Source organism: Melanotaenia boesemani, chromosome 22 (genome assembly GCF_017639745.1).
Source record: "Melanotaenia boesemani isolate fMelBoe1 chromosome 22, fMelBoe1.pri, whole genome shotgun sequence".
In the NCBI taxonomy this organism is placed as follows: Eukaryota; Metazoa; Chordata; class Actinopteri; order Atheriniformes; family Melanotaeniidae; genus Melanotaenia; species Melanotaenia boesemani.
Window position 1 is genome coordinate 15,054,023 of NC_055703.1, and position 17,184 is coordinate 15,071,206.

The window sequence follows — 17,184 nt, forward strand, 5'->3', positions numbered from 1 at the left end:
AAACAACAGTAGAACTCAGGGCTATTAATAGTGAAAGTAAGAACATTTCCACACACACAATGCAAAGAGAACTCAAAATATTGGGACTGTGTAGCCATAAATAAGCCAATAATATGCAAGACCAACTGGAGAAAAAGGCTTCAATTTAGTTAGGAGCAAAGAGACTGGACTCTGGAGAAATGGAAGAAGGTCATGTGGTCTGGTGAGTCCAGATCTACTCTGTTCCAGAGTGATGGGATCATCAGGGTAAGAAGAGATAAAGTGATGCAGCCATCATGCCTGTTGCTTACTGTACAAGACTGTGGGAGCAGGTTGCAGTTGGTCAGGTCTACATTCAGCAACATTATGTGCCCAAAAAATGATGTCAGCTTATTACCTGAATATACTAAATATGCAGGCCATTCTAATTTTTTTTTTATTCCCTGATGGTACAGGCATGTTCATCAGGCTCAAATTGTGAAAGAGTGGTTCAGGGAGCATGATACATTATTTTTACATATGGATTGGTCACCACAGAGTCCAGACCTGAACCCCATTAAGAATCTTTGGAATGTGCTGGAAAAGGCTTCTGCAGTGGTCCAAATCTCCAATCATGTTTTTGGTAATAAAAAAAAAATAATAATAAATAAATGCAACACCGGATGGAAATAAATCTTGTGACAATGCAGAAGCTTATCAAAATAATGCCACAGTGAATGTGTGCTGTAATCAAAGCTAAAGTCGGTCCAATGAAATATTAATGTGTAACCTTTTTTTTTTTATTGCTGGAAACTTTTTATTTTGGCCAGGCAGTGTACTTATTGTTGATAATCACAGCTGGGAAACAGAGGTTTAGTGTTTCCAAATAAAAAAAATAAATGTTAAATGATTGCACCAGTGCATCTGTACCTGCAAGGCAAGTGCCAGGCGAATTAGGTCCACCACCACCTCTTCATTGGCCAGTTCCACGCTAAGCAGTCCTAACAAGCCAAAGAGGGCCTCATAGTGCTGCCTACCACTGCTCTCTTCCTTACAGCCCAGGTAGATGTGTCGGTACAGCTGCTGACCGTGCTGTAAAGCAGGTGATTGGCAGGGAGATGGATATGAGAGTGATGACAGACAGCATTTTTAATTTTTCGATTTTAATTATAATGTACATTGTTTGAGTAGATATTTATTTCTCCAAAACACAGTTCAATCTGTTTATCAACTTAAATTATTTTGTCATGGTAACAAACTTGCATGTCAAATGTTTTGTGAGAAAATATTTAATAATATTAAAAACATGTAAACAGATTTTTAAAAACAGAGAAATAAAAAAAAAAGAAGAGAATATTCACCCATCATTAAGGAGTACCTTTTTCATGAACAAATTGTCCTGTCTGGAGCACTTGTCAACTTTAAGTTTCAGCACAGAGATGTCAGAGATGATGCTGTACAGACAAGAAACCAAAGAGACACAAATGATAAACTAAAAAACACTAAACTCTTAGCCTTTTGAAGCTCTTTTACACACACAGTTACACACCTTATGCTGGAGAACTTGGGCCTGTTGTCGTGTCTGTCAATGAGACTAAGAAGGATTTGAAGCACAAGCAGTCGAACCTCTGGATCTTCAGTTAGAGAGAAAGACAGCAGAGGCTCCAGGAAAGAGCTGGGCAGGGCTGTGAGCATGTTTGTAGTTTGGAAGCCAGCTGTCACCTTAATGATTGATAATAAAATAACATTATTTGTTTATTATTTCATTGTATGTCTTTGGTGATCTAGAAATGGATACATCCCTTCACGTTTTAATAAAGAGGCAATTTTTTAAACCATCAGATAATTTTGGAAAGAATAGAGCACTTACTTGAACCAAGGATTTGAGTAACATAATCTGAATCATCCTGGTACTCTCCGGCCTGAGGATGAAAACAGAATATCATATATCTCATTTAAAAATAACTAAAAAAGAAAAACTAAAAAAAAAAAACAGATGAATTGTCAGGTAGTGATCAGTGACTCACCCAGAGTTAGTAGACGGCAGAGTTAGATGAACTCCAGGGACAGGAATCTTGCCCATGATGAAGAGCATGACCTCTGACCTCTGGTAGGTGGGTAAAGTATTGGCAAATGAACCTGAAAGAAAGAGGAACAGATAAACAGAAAAGACAGGGAAAAAACTATGCGCGGGGGGAAAAGAAAGACAATTCAAACCATTACCAGCCAGCAAGTTTTTCCTCACACCCATTAGTATAAACACACTGACACAGACCAGGTAAAACTAACCAGCCTCTCAGTCGCTAGCAAAACTAATCACAAAACACATACTATCGACAGACTCACCAATGGTCCTGATGACAGCCTCTTGCAGCTGCCTCTCCTCATGAGCTTTGATGATCTTGGTGCCGATGTTGGTGCTGCCATCGTATGTGCCTGTCAACTCGTAGTCCACGCTCAGTCGAAGCTGCCTCAGCAGGGTGTTGAACACCTCCAGAACTGTGGGTCCTGCAAACACAAAGGTAATGATCAAAAATGAAAATCATCTGATCTCTCAACCAGTTTTCAAGAAGCCGGTACTCTGTATGCATGTATCTTACCTACAGAACCGCTGGCTGCAATGGCAGCTGCCTCCAGCAAGACTTCCACTATACCGGCTCGCACTGTGGCTGAGTTCTTACTGTTAGCATCCAGGTGACCGAGAAGCTGCTGGATTACCAAGTGAGAGTGCTGGGACTGGAAAGGGGGGGGCACAGAAGAAGTGACTGAATTAACATGAAATGATTGGTAAGTTACAACCAGCTATTTAGCAGAGAGCTCAAACAAAAAGGTCTTCACTGGTTCAAATTTTGTTATTTAGGTCCACAATTAATGTGGATTTCTTCAGTTATCTTAACTCATTTTGGCAAAAGCAAGTTTCTACTATTAACCTTTAAGTTGTTGGATTATAAAAAAGATCAATCATGGTCCAATGTGAAACACATAATGTTTCATGAGACCATTTCATCATGAAAAAGGCAATCACATTAAGTGGGATGGGAATCAGGAGATTGTGAAGATTGTCTCTCTCACCTGGATGGAATACATGATGATCTTGAAGCAACGCACTGCAAAGGTCTTTCCCTCCCATAGACAGTGGTTATCTAAGTGCCTGGGAGGAGATACAAGATAGACAAGGAGGAAGCAGAAGATGTAATTATATATAGTCCAAGAAGAGATTGGAGAACAGGAACAGAGAAGCACAGAAAAAAACTGCTGCTGAAGCCTTACATTAAAACTGAACATAAAATATCGTGCATTTTTTTAACAACTGTGGACACTAGAGGAGCAAAGACTTGCTGAAAAGACACATATACAAAGATAAATACACATATAAATAAATAGACTTTATAATGAACTGCAGTTTGCACAGTCAAGAATTTCAAGCTCACTCCGATCTTGCTGGAAGTTGCAGAAAGGGTGATAAAACAGCAGAAAATCCAAAAACTGTAATGATCAGTAATTACTACATCTTGTGGGCATGATCAAAGTAATTACTAGTGAACAGCTGGTCTAACTGCAGAGTATTGCACTTCCAATTTAAGTGACGACACAGAACTGAGGATGGAGGGAGATGAATTACTTAAGCATGACAGAAACTAAGACAGTCATGGATAAGACCATTACCAGAATCACAGCACATAACCACCGAGACACACTGACGGAAAGATTTAAACAAGATGGCCATAGAGGTTTCAAAACAAATACACAATTCACATATAACTAAAGAAGTAGACATGCAACTTAAAACATCTGAAACCATTTTGTTTTGAAACTGATTTTTAAAAATCTTCATGATTCAGATTATCTGCAAATCAGCTTTACATTTGAGTGTCACTTAATTCATTTAATTTTACTAAAAATCACACGTTTCAATTCACAAATTTCATAACCTACATCACTCAGCATCCACTTTTCCTTCAGCTCCCACTTCTACCACAAAAAAACACCAAAATAAACCAAGAATAATCAAACTCTTGCCGAGATGCAGGGACTAAAGCTAACAAAGACAAAAGACTGATGGATGCACAGTGGATAGAAACTAATATATACAGAAAAGGGAAAAAGCTGAGACAAGTACAATAGTAAATTCCAGAAAGAAAGAGAGAAATAACTGGATAAACTGAAATTAAGAGACTAAAAGATAAAGATAAATAAAAATGGCCAACTCACAGTGAGTTGCTCAGAGATAACATCAAAAGCAAGATGATGACTTACAAGCATGACTTACATCCTAAGCAGGGTAAACTCAACATAAGCAAAGTAATATACATTTTAAACGACCTTCTGCAAACAGAACCTCCCATCCTGTGAACAAATACACAACCTTGCATTGCCCTTGTCGCGCCCCCATGGGCTGATCCGTGTAAAGATAAAAATGCTGCAACACAGCCCTCACTCGCTCACTCTTATTTTAGTTTCATTAAAATCTTTAAAAAAAACTGTTTAACAGACATTACAAACAAAAGACAAATAAGAAGAAATCGGAGTTGGCGAGACTGTCTCACATCAGCACTGGCGTGACAGCATTCTTGATGTTGCCGTAGGCGGCTCGTCCCAGCAGCTCCCTGAAGCAGCGCTCTGTCAGCTCCACCGGGCTTTCCTTCTCCTTCTCCGATGCCTGCAGTGGAGAGGGGGAGCGGCTGGTAGAGAGCAATGCAGGTGAGGAAGCAGAAAAGAAGCAGACGAGAGGAAAGGGCAGGGGAGATGTGAGGAGAGGGAGGGGTGTCGAGAACGGAAGAAAACACATAAAAGGCAATGGTTTGAAATCACTGATTCTGTAACAGAAACATCTTCTCCGTATCTCATAGAAAAAAAAATAAAACACACACTCAAGATCATTGTATTGCTACAGTACTTGTACCTGGGGGTGACTTCACCTGCTGCAGTTTATCTGCAGTGAAAATTCGCTTGCAGTGTTAGCCTCCATTTTTTGCTTATGTGTTGGTGTATTGTTTTGTTTTGGCCATGGGGAGACATGTCTGTGTCCACGTTTGCATATATGTGTGTGGGTTGTTCTCATGCATAGTTAAAAACATTCACCCCCACCGCAACTTGGTCATGACTAGCCTCTGGTAGTCCACCGATGATGACATTATTTATTAACAGCCTAACTCTTTCATCTCTTCTGCTGTGGAGAAAGCAGGAGGAGGAAATGTGAAATCCTTCCTCTCAGTAGCTCCTTAAAATCCAAAAAAGTAGCAGCAAAAGCAAGAAAAGATGCATTAAATTGAGTTGACTAACGTATTGCGCAGTAACAAAATTATTCTGACAAAGCTACCCAGTTTAAAACAGTCACTTCAGTTGCATCTAAAAAACACAAACCTTCATCCTTACCTTCAACATTACAAGAGTATCAAATAAGGTGCAGCATATGTCAGCAGAAAAGCTCTGGCTTCATAAATATTCTCAGAGGAAGCCAGGGTCTGAATACGAGTTACAGCCCTCAGAATAGGTGTAATGAACTTCAGATCATATTTTCAATTTATTCTCCTTAAAGCAAGTACAATTCCACAGAATGCATCATTTCCAGATAACCTCCAACTCCTTGGTGCTTATTCAAGAGCTTCCAGTGCAGTGCCAAAGCTTCAGTCACCCCTGTGGGTCTTGGAATTTCACTCTTTGCCCCACATTTTCAGAGTTGAGCAGCTTAAATTTTAGTTCCTCAAAACTGGTGTCTGAACACAATGTAGTCAAGCAAATCTGAAATATGATATTGTTTAGCTCAATTAGGGATTTTCCAGAAACATTAGACGAATTAAAGTATTAGTAATTAAGCAAGAAAAACGCTGACCACTTGGGATCAGATCAGCCAAGATGCATCTTAATACCAGATATAAAGACATAGTCACTTTGAAAGAAACATTGCTTAGGGACTAAAAAATAAAATAAATTCTTTTTAGGCACTTTCAAGACACAAAACATAACAGTGCTGGTAGTTTCTGTTACAATTTAGCATACCACTTTAAATCTACAAAAATCTTCTGGTTATTAATTTTTTCTTTAAGTTAGTTTCAACTATGTGATCTTTAAAAAAAAAGTTAGTTCATGTGCTTAGGGATTAAAGCTGAGAAAAATACACCACTGTGAGGTAATTAGATTCTTTACTGACTGCTGTGGGTAATGACAAGCTAGACACAGCGTGAGGAGGAAATAAGGAAGCACAGTGGGGGCAGACCTCAGACAACATAAACAGAGAGCAAGGAAGCTGAGAAGGAAATATGACTCCCTGTTAGATTGTGCCGGCCTTTCTCTGACTCCGTCAATAGCCCCATTTCTATCACTCTCTTTTCCATTATCTGTCTTCCACTCAAACTCTGTGTTCTTCTGGCTGGCCTCTATCTTTGCTCCCATAACCCTCAGATCTCAGCAGCAACGTCAAAGTGCATTTCAGAACGTGGAGTGCTGCCAACAAAGGAAGGCTCCAGACACTGCAGACAGTCTCATATACTGGCAATCTCTTGCTTTCTTTGTCTGTGAGCTTTTTTCTCTTCTTTCTTTAAATATTACTCCCCACGTCCCAGTTTGTTTACTCTTAGATGCTACTGGTGTGTTAATAAATACCCATAAGGAGAACAGAGCTGTCAGTGGACATACTAAGTTTTGACAGAGATGGCAAATGACACGGTGATGGCTTGCTAGACTGTCAGGTCAAATTTGGTTGAATGCAAGACAAACAAAAGCAACGATCTGTTCAACACAACGGCGCTGGAATGTGTGACCAAGCCATAGTAGGTGAACACCAGGCTCTCAACCCAGACATACTAGACAGCACAGTTTCAGCACTATTATAGACATGTCACATGATCAATCTAGATCAGAAATAAAATAACATATTTCTTCTAGCAACAGAAAGTCAGATCGATTATCTATTTGATTTTATTTTGTGTTCAGTCAGCTACCCGGGAAGGGTGAGGTTAAAAGTGCTGAAAGTGATGTTTGAGGGTTGTTTGCTCAAATGAATGTTGACAAGACACAAGGCCTCTAGGATAATGTTCCCTAAAAGATTAAACTGTAAAAGATATAACTGTCAATTCACACCAGCTGCATTGTCCCTGAAAAACAAATAGCACCATCCCAAAAAGCAATATCAGAACCTGCACTGAAAATTTAAACCAGTCAAATATAAAGCCAAGAGTCCAAATACCTGCCAGGGACATTCCCTTTTTTGGTGTATTTCATAAAATGTTATGTTGAAAATCAAAAGCACCAAGTCTCCTCTATTATGCATGTAAAAGAGACTGCAGACACTCACCTCTCTGAGCGCTCCCCGCTCTGCAGGTTGAAAAGCAAAGAGGGGACAATCTTGTCCATGTGCTGAGGGTCCCAGATATTAGCCTGCAGCTCATCATTCACAGTCTTCCTCACCACACCTTGCAGACCCTTAATACCTGCCATTCGGATTCTGGTGGAAACAATCACACAACCACGTCGTTTGATGAGCAACCCAAAATAAAAAGTTAAATCTGTTTTTAGCAATGAATATTTTTATCAACCTTTGAAGATGTTATTGTCTATTTACAGCAGAAATAAGTAACTTATGAAACAATGCTTCAGAAATAGTCTACAAAAGAAATGTTCACAGGGACCCATAATGTAAAAACACTTTTTAGTCTAAAAATAGCAGTCATCCATCTTACTTGGTGCGAATATCAGGGTCCTCATAACTTGAATGGCACATCTCACTGAAGCGTGACACAAAGAAGTCATAACTGCGGTGGTAGGATGGCGTGTCCTCTTCTATATTAGCAAACTTTACAAACTGACAACAGAAGGAAAGAGACAGGGAAAAATAATCTGTAGCTCCATAACATCTCATTAGCAGTGAAAAACACACAGCAGAGGGGGGGTCTCCTACTGGGCCGGCAAATGTCAAATGAGTAATCTGGGCGACATTCAGCTTTAATCCATTCACCAGTTAATAAATTGTGAGCTGGAGTTTTTACAATCAAGTTAGATTACGACCACCTGAAGCAATAATTATGTAATTAGTATTTAATGAAGCGGATAGTAGTTCTAGCAAACAAATTCTCATTCAAAAATATATGCCAAATTATCATGCACAAAATTAACATCCATTGAAATAACTGGAGAGTTTTTTCTTCTAGTGAATAAATATGGGTACTGGTAGATGTTATGAAATTAAATGAAGAATCCTTGAGCTAAATTAATGAACAGACCTCATGACCGCACCTGTGAGGTTGCTAGGCTGCAGCAGCAATTCTCTGCAGACCATAACAAGACCATAACAGCTGCCAGTAATACCAGGCAGCTTCCAGGAAATAAGGTATCATTTATTTTTCTGCTGGAGAAGACACTATGTCTGATTGAAAGATTTGAAGAATAGTTTCTAAGATCATGGACTATAGAGATTAAAAGGTTTATGTTAAAGCACCAGGAGAAATTAACCCCTGTCTAATGTATTTTTTGTATCAGGATAATCCATAAATGTTTATCCTATGTGGGAGTCATCTGTGTGTAAAAGTAACGTAGTTCACAGTTTATACACAAGGTGTCACTTTTGTGCTGTGATAACTGAAAATACAGGTAAAAACCTTCGCACAGGTAGGAGATGTTGCAAAATTAATGGGGAAATTTTATCATCAGAGGAAAACAACACAAGAACATTTTAATATCCTTAGGTTGCAATTTATAAACAGATCTGCAAAGCCAGAAAAGGGACGGTTTTAATGGAACTTAGTTCTTTATGGCCTTACAGATGTGTTCAGCACAAACTCAATATGTGCAAGAGAATGATAGCAGGACATAAATGTAAAGCTGTTTTGTCTCATCAGTTTGTATTGATGACTGGACGGCAAAGCTTTTCCCTTGCAGTCTGCAAATAATCTGATTTCCTTTATGCATCCTCTGCTGACCCAGCCGATAACACTGATGGCTGCTTCCCACATCAGAGGATACTCAACACTCCGTCTGCCCACTCCTCACTTCCGGAGCTCTGGTCATACTGAAATACTAATAGAGTACTTCTCTCAAGGTTTACATCGCTTACTCTGTGCGATCGCATCAGGAAAGTAAATGCGCCCAGTCATCTTTTGATTAGATAATACCTCTAAATCCACTCAGATGGGTAGAATTTTATGCAGCAGTAAAGCTTTGAAGCTAAGACACATAAGCAGTCAACAGTTTGAGAGTGTGGATATTTATAGCTGTACAAACAAGCTGTCTTGCTTGGTTTAATAACTATAGACTGAAATGATAGACTATTATATTGCTGGGCATTTTCCTTTGTTTATTACTATCCATCTAGTTAAAACAAAAATACTCATTTAGGAGGAATGAAGCTACTCTTACAAGGATTCTCCTACTAGTAAAATTATTCATTAAGAACTGAAAATAACACTTTATTTATCTATGGATTGATATAAAGTATTTTTAATTGATCATGGATAAGTAACATCCAGAAAACTCACCGAGTTGGTTCCGAGGATCTGCAGGCTGGGTTTGTCAGATTCTAGCAGCTTGCGAACCATCTTTAGAAAGCTTTCTACAAACAAATTGATGCTCTGACAATGGCACGCCATCAGCAGCTGGTCTAGGGCTTCCATGGCTATGCACACATACCTGAGTTAGAAAAGAAAAGCGGATTGATACCTTTAACTTTGAAGGAAAAAAATTTATTTCTGTGCAGAGGAAATCTGAATGTAAACTCTGCAATACTAAGCACAATTCAGCCAAGTTTCAATGTAATCTTTGAGCTTTTGGCACTGAGAATCATCAGAAGATTATAGCTGTGACTCATTAAGATCAAGAACTTCCGCTGCATTTTAAGAATGAATGGACCAGGCAGCATAGGATATGCACAACTAAGCGGCTAGTTTTTGTTTCAACAGAGACATGGTGCTGTTTACAGTGCTGTGTTAAGAGAACAGTCTGGCCCCTTTAAGGTCAAGCTAAAGAAAGACGGTGAGAGAGACGCACAGCATGTCAGCTGGTCTTACACAGCGCAGGTCTGACTCAGAGCAGGGTGTTGGAGCAAAGAAAGTTTGCTGTAAAAAGAATTTCCTGTTAATCTGTGAATGTTTTTGCTACAACCTTTAGCAATAAACACCACACAGCTCTTCTGGTTATACAGCAGAGTCCTGTGTCTGCTGTATCACTGCTGGGTAAAATGAAGGAAGTTAACCCCAAAGCTAGCCACCAGAGATGTTCACAAGTACTTTTTTGCAAGTTCAAGTCAAAAGTCTCAAGTCTTTGACCTATAATCCAAGTCAAATCTCAAGTCCAAGTCAAGTCCCATTGTAAAGCAGAATGTAGAGAGGACGGCCAATATGCTACACATTACTGCAGGGATCACCACCAGGTTTTAGACATTTCCCTGCTGCAACACACCTGATTCAGACTAACTTGTGTCACGTTGACCTGTTAATAATTTGACTCAGGTGTTTTGCAACAAGTACACATATGAGGTCTAAGGGACAGTGGCTCAAGAGGTCCACAGTTGGTGATCCCTGCACTAATGCATCAGGGAAACCCCCCTTTTTAAGGGCTTGAAATAACAGATGAGTAAAGAAAATATGAATTTTAAACTTTTTTAAATGTAGTTTAAAAACCTCAACATTTTAATTAATTTAGATCCAATACTTGCAGGTCCAATAAATATTCCTTGCATTCCTAAATCAGCAACAGCTGCTTTTTTCTAATAAACTGACCCAGTAAAACGGCGTTGTTTTTAGTGGGTCTGATCCTAGTTTAACATCAACATGACAAAGTCAGCAGTTTATGGAAACTGTGTAAAAGCCTCATTTTTCTTTTTAACACATTCAGTGGAGCCAATCTGATGGAGTTATCATTTTAGGACGGAATAGTAACAAGCTTAGAATTACACTGCTGTGGCGCTATGCTTTCATATTACAGTGACTATCCTTACCGGGTCAGTTTTAAGGTGGATTTGGTGGATCCAGCATCCTGGATTTTAATGCCACACAAATGTCCCTTTTATTAAGTTTTTAATACCCAAATGTTACAGCGGTGTTTCAGCAACAGATGTGTTGACATCATTTTGATTGACTTGTGCGTACGGATGCATCTGTGTTTGTGTGGCGTTACATCAGTGTTATGTCTGGTGAAATGACAGCAGGCAACACAGACAGCAGACAGTACATCAGGCAGAGAGAAAATCATAATAAAAAAAAAAACATTTAAAAATAAGTGATTGTTCACGAGTCTGAAACTCAAGTCCAAGTCAAATTTCAAGTCACTGGAAATGTGACTTAAGTGCAAGTCGAGACTAAGTCCCAGACTCAAGTCCCCATCTCTGCAAGCTGCAGTTTCAGCACAGAAGTAATCATCTTGCCTCTGCCTCCCGACCTTAGTTTAGAAGCAGAAGCAGGAAAGTTAACAGCTGTTTTTGACGGTGTCGGAGTATTAAAAAAAACAAAGAAAATAATAAAAAAATGCTTGAGTATGGAACACACATAATATAAATATTTCAATTTCATTTTGGAGAGGAAGTATTTTTCATTTTCATTGTTGATGAGGCCATGATGACATCAAGACTAATCCATTTTGATCTGCCTGACAAGTCAACTTCATATTAAAAATACATTTAATCTGATGAAGGAAAAGTATCAAGAACATACACACATAACATGAAGAGAGACCTACGAGCACAACTGTAATCTCTTTGAAGACCTCTGATCTTGCAGACACCAGTGCAAATGTCTGTGATGAAAGTATAATACATGTTCCCATCTTTTCGGTGATTATACTTTATGTAATGCCAACTGCTAATTCTTCACAGAAATTTTAAATATAAGCTTTAGTTGCCCTAAAATTAGATCAGTTAATGTGTGGCACAACGTTCCTTTATTAAATGAGCAAACAGTTACCAGGGCAGAGATAGATTAAATAAAGTTAATACTTTAAATAGCAACAGCTGAAGCTCACCCATATCTGTGTCGAGCCACATCCCTGGATAGTCTCTCTGACAAGTAGGCTCCGATACGGTCCAGCTTCTCTGGAGCTGACAAGGCATAGAATGTCAGCTTCTCCATGTTGGCCTTGACCAGTCCATCCTAGAGACGTCACAATGGAAGATGGAAAGAAAAAGGGTAAACAAGGAAAGTTCTCATTCTTATTGATTTTTTAATTAATTTATTAGTAGAAAAAATTTGTCCCTCTTAGGACAGAGAGGTTGGTATGTTCTAAAAGTTTTTGGCTACTCAGACTAAGAATACTTTCACCAACATTTTTAATAACAAAAGGGTAAATTTTTAATTATATAATCAATCTGCTTTTCAGCCAGAATATTAATAGACTAATTCTTATAAAAGTAAGCATCTCTGCACAGTTCAAAAACCCCTAAGTGCAAGTCTATAACTGGATCACCAAGTTCCTCCTTCTACTTTTCCCCTTGACCTACTTTACTGTTCTTCACTTTGGAAAGTGATAGGAGAGAGCTAAAAACATCTACAGTCCACTGAGATCCCATTTACATTCAGCCAAGACCGAAACTAGCCAAAGCAGACTTATCCTTCATTTTCCCATTAAAGAAAAAAATAAACATTCCTGTAAAAATAAAGACAGAAAAAGATGTGTTACTACTAACATTAACCGTGACTTTGTTCAGTGGTATAACAGCAGGCCAGTAAGCAAGGAAGTAATCTTTTTTTTTTCACTGATATTTGTGAAATTGCCATGTCATTGTGAGGAAAGCTTATTTTTATTAATACATATCGATGGTAACTACTTTAATTTGCAAGTTTTCCAGGTCAAGTATAACTGGAACAGAGCGTCTTTCTGATGTAAAGAAATTAAACAAGAACCTCATTGCTGCAGTGTCATTAGTTGCACCTGTGGTTTTTTGGAGATCAGCACAGAGTGAAAGCTCTGCATCAGGCTGATTCTCTGACAACAGTGGTAATCAATAATCAATTACTCAGCCAGCATATTACAGCTTAAAACTCTAAACAATCTATAAACCTTTGCAGAATATCTTGGGTATGGAGGAGACATGAATGATACTCATTTTTTAAAGTTAAGTACAATGCTGAATAAACCATCTCAGATAGCTTCATTATACCAAGATTACTGGAAAATGACTAAATAACAGACCTCGATACTGCAGCTTTAAGTGACACTAATAAAGCTTTTGCAGGTGCATGTTCATCTACACACTAAACTGTTAAAGTGTGCCTGAATTAGCATGTCCCAGTAATGCAATTTTGGCCACAGATCTATGAAGGTAAAGTTAGTTACTGCAGAAGCAGCGGCTCTAATTAAAAGTTACCTCTACAATATCAGCCTTTTCATCCCTACCCAAATTAATTCTCTGTATGAGTCATCAGTGTCAGATTTCAGTTCATCACAGAAGATTGTAGTAAAGATTATGTCTGAGATTTGGCACCAATAGCTTTGAAAAAGTCAGTGATACATTTATACATGGCCATGTATGTCTATAATATATTGACATTTCCTTTTTAAAAACACATTTGTCTAATTCTTTCAAAATCTAAGAAGCATCCAGATGAACCACTGTACAAACTAAATCTGCTTAAGATAACAAAATTTACCCAAACCCCAGCAAGTTCCCTAGAAAGGCTATGATTTTTATGTGTGATTGTGTTGTAGACAGTGGAAAAGTTTACTGACCTTCGCCATGAAAAACAACGTGAAAAACCATTACTGATGAAAACGAAAGTGCCACTTGAGCCTCTCACCTCTGGATCTTCTGGGAAGATGTTGTCCACCAGTCTCTTGTATCGGGGCCTGAGTGCCCCACAACAACCACAAACCCCTGATGGAGGAGAGAGAGGATGGAGAAAGAGACAAGCAGACATGGTCAGTTTAGAGATGTACAGCATAATGAGAGAAAACAAAAATAAACCAAGTGACAACTCTTGTCCCCTTTCCTCAAAATCCCTATTTGTCTATACAGTGTCTGTTTGTAGAAGTAAAAACTAATTAAAACTTAAATCAGCTGTTTATCCCGCAGGAAATGTTGGAAATGTTATAAATTCCAGTTTGCATTCAGATCACAGTGTAGTGAGCAAGATACTTGGTGGAGATTCAATTAGCACTGCATAAATATTGACATCTGATCTGATTTACAGTAAGTTAAGGAAGCAGTTAACCACCTTAACTTCACAGTGTATAATAGAGGTAGCGGTGGAAAACTGCTGTAAAGTCAGACAGACAAAACGACCTGTCAGCAAGGAAAACACAGCTGTAGCTAATAAAATAATAATGAGCAAACTAATGTGCAGTAACAGAAAACAGTTACAATATCTGTTAGGCTTTATTTATGCTATACACGTCAAGATAATGAATCTGTACATAATTATATTTAAGTACAGCTGTGACGGGGGAAAAAAAGAGTACACGTACAGAATAGGAGAACTTCATAGAAACATTCAAAGATAGTTTTATGCTTCTCTACACTCAGAGACAGATGGACATGTTTCTATCCATAGCTGTAATTATACCATGACGAAAAAAAAAAAAAAAAAAACTTTTAAAGCATATCCAAAACTGCAGAGTTAACTAGTGTCAGCACACTATTATCTTTGCACAGATTGGATGGTACTTCCACAATCTGCCTCTGTATGACACTCATCCTTAACTTACCACACAATAGATATTCTAGGTAATTAAAAGATATGGAAATAATGTGGTTACAGGTCATTTAGTGACAGAACATTTAGTACTCACATATAAGTTTCTTTTCTGTCAATCAAAACAGCTTTAAAGACAAGTGCTACATAGTATCTGTACTGATTTTTTCTGACTTTGAATTCAGAAGAAGGCAAGCTAGGGAGCCAGAGAGAGCTGAACTCTGATTGGCTGAGGGGATTCAGCAGTGGTGAGTCATAAGGGGAAAGCATACATGTGAGAAAAGGGGTAACCTCTAAAAATTACCAAATGATTAGTTGAATTTTGATGTGACTCTGCAAAGCAATTATAACAACATCGTACCGTCTTCATCAAACATTCACCATATGAGTCTTGAACTTCCAAAAGCGAAATGGGGGGGAAAAAGTAGGTCATACACTTTCAGAAGTGCAGCCAAGTGATGAATGGGATGACAGCATGACACTTCAAAAAAAATAAATAAATAAAAAAAACAGAAAAAAATGTGTGCATTTTTACAAAAGAAAAAACAATCAGCTTTTATCAGCCCTTCCTTTATTTGTTTCCTCCTAATATTTTCCTCCCTTTCATGAGAGTGCCATTCAAAATTATTACTACTTTTCGCTGATGTGACACTAAAACCTCATTATGAGAATACAATGACCCGACATTAACAAGATCATCAGCTGCCCAGTTCCAACCACTACATAACAGAATCCTGTAACTAGCATGTTGTCAATGTTTGTTTGACTCTAAACCGACATAATTAATGCAGTGTTTTTAAGTATCATCAGATATAGTTCAGAAATACTTAAAAAAAAAAACACAGGCAGAGAATTTTATGCCTGATGAACAAAACTGCTCTGTGAGACAACCAGGCTCCTACAGTGACAGGATTGCACAGACCAGCTGTCATCTAGAGCCATTTGCCCCCCCCTCCAAAAAAGTATTTAAATCCTCAAGATGTAATAGAGAAAAAATGTGCATATTTCATGCAAATCATGAACACTAATGTGTGCTGTGCCTCTGATTTACCAATACACATATACAAGACACCTCCCTTCTTACAACAACAACAAGTTTTCTGGAATATAAAAAAAAAGAAAAGTAAAGGAACAAATACATACATACACTTACACAAACACCCAAACCACCCTTGGGGGGGAGAAGAAAAAAACAACACAAAATGCTATACTATGGCTCTCCAATAATAATGACATTCATTCTATAAAATGACTGGAACACATTATACACATATATACACATTACATTGACAATTTATAGAGAAATTGTAAACATACATATTCTGCTTGGTTCAACTGTTAGGTATACACTAAGGACTTATGATGTGAGGCTTGTACTCCTACATTTTGTTGCATTTTGACATTATCAGTGACATACCCCGAGCAGGTGCAGGTGGGAGGTCAATTAGAACATTTTAATACAGTAAAAATTATCTTTAACTACTTCGGTACTTGGTCTCAAGGGACATCTTTGCTCTCAAAAAGTTCACTTGAATTCCGCAGTAGGAACTGTGTTAGTGCTTACCTCTGAGCTGGGCGTCTATTCATAGCATTCTCCTCTCTCCTCTATCACTTCAAACACTAATGAACCCTATGTACTCCTTCTTCTCTTCCTCCTGCACCCACTTCCTCTACCTCTCTCACTCAACCTTGCAGTATTAGCCCCAGGCCTGAGTGTAAGAGTCACAACTGAATTAAGGAAAATGCAGCAGGTCCCCATTGTAGGAAGAAAAAAAGGTGGTGGACAATAAAAAGAGTGACAGAGATGAAGACTGGAATGTAGAAAGAAAGAAAAAAAAGCGATAGAAATGCAAGTGAGATGGGGGCAGGTGGATTGAGATGCTCAGAATGAGTCACAGATTAGGGCTACTTATTGCATCTTCCATGTCCAAAACAAATCTGTCCTGTCCTCTCTGTTTGTTGTAAAGGAAAAAGAGATTTTTCAAAAGAAAAAATTATTTAGAAAGAAAATTTCAGCTGTAGTAAAGAATATCTTATAATAAATATAACTACTGAAAAGCACAATTTGTATCAATCCAGTGGGTGTGGCTTTTGTGGTGAATTGTAAATATGTGTATTTTACCCTGCTGTAATGTTTAGTTTTTTTTTCCATTTTTTAGTGTGACTGGTCAGTCTTTATTTTAAGCTTGCTGGTAGGCTAACCGCACAATACATTCAGTCTTTGTAATAATTGCAATTGAGCAAAAAGCATAAAATTGGTTTCAATCCAAGAATTGTGCCCCCAGGTGGCACCACATTATGAAAACAATTGCCATCACTTAAAACAGTCAGGTATTATACTTCCAATGTAAATTCAAAATGTGTTTTATTAGCATGTTTCTGCTAGGAACTCGATGTGACTCACTGGTACAGAAAATCCTGCTAGTTATGTTCAGGCTGGTGTAAAAAAAAATAATAATAAAGCGAGCTGTTTTGTGTTTCTGGTAATGATGGGTTGGTGTGGAGGCGAGCAAAACAAGGTGGGTGGACAAAGATTTTCATGACAGCGGTGAAAAGCACAGATAGCAGGGGGGTCTCACGACATTCACCCACTCTACATAGCAAGCTGACCGAC

The 17,184-nt window shown here is 38.3% G+C and overlaps 1 protein-coding gene across 4 annotated transcripts in view; it reads right to left on the bottom strand.

Annotated features, from left to right (window-relative positions):
* Positions 1-17,184, bottom strand: part of LOC121633765 (protein EFR3 homolog B) — a 28,107-nt gene that overhangs the window by 4,847 nt on the left and 6,076 nt on the right. For 3 of the 4 annotated variants that reach the window (XM_041976000.1, XM_041976001.1, XM_041975999.1), the window contains 14 exons: positions 13,677-13,753; positions 11,905-12,032; positions 9,429-9,579; positions 7,638-7,759; positions 7,253-7,402; positions 4,506-4,640; positions 3,031-3,109; positions 2,559-2,694; positions 2,305-2,466; positions 1,986-2,097; positions 1,829-1,880; positions 1,508-1,680; positions 1,337-1,412; positions 889-1,050 (listed from right to left, as the gene is read on the bottom strand). In XM_041976000.1, the coding sequence (XP_041831934.1) occupies positions 889-1,050; positions 1,337-1,412; positions 1,508-1,680; positions 1,829-1,880; positions 1,986-2,097; positions 2,305-2,466; positions 2,559-2,694; positions 3,031-3,109; positions 4,506-4,640; positions 7,253-7,402; positions 7,638-7,759; positions 9,429-9,579; positions 11,905-12,032; positions 13,677-13,753 (1,715 nt within the window). Of the gene's footprint in view, positions 1-888; positions 1,051-1,336; positions 1,413-1,507; positions 1,681-1,828; positions 1,881-1,985; positions 2,098-2,304; positions 2,467-2,558; positions 2,695-3,030; positions 3,110-4,505; positions 4,641-7,252; positions 7,403-7,637; positions 7,760-9,428; positions 9,580-11,904; positions 12,033-13,676; positions 13,754-16,134; positions 16,150-17,184 lie in introns of those variants that run through there. The other variant, XM_041976003.1, reaches the window with a different exon arrangement.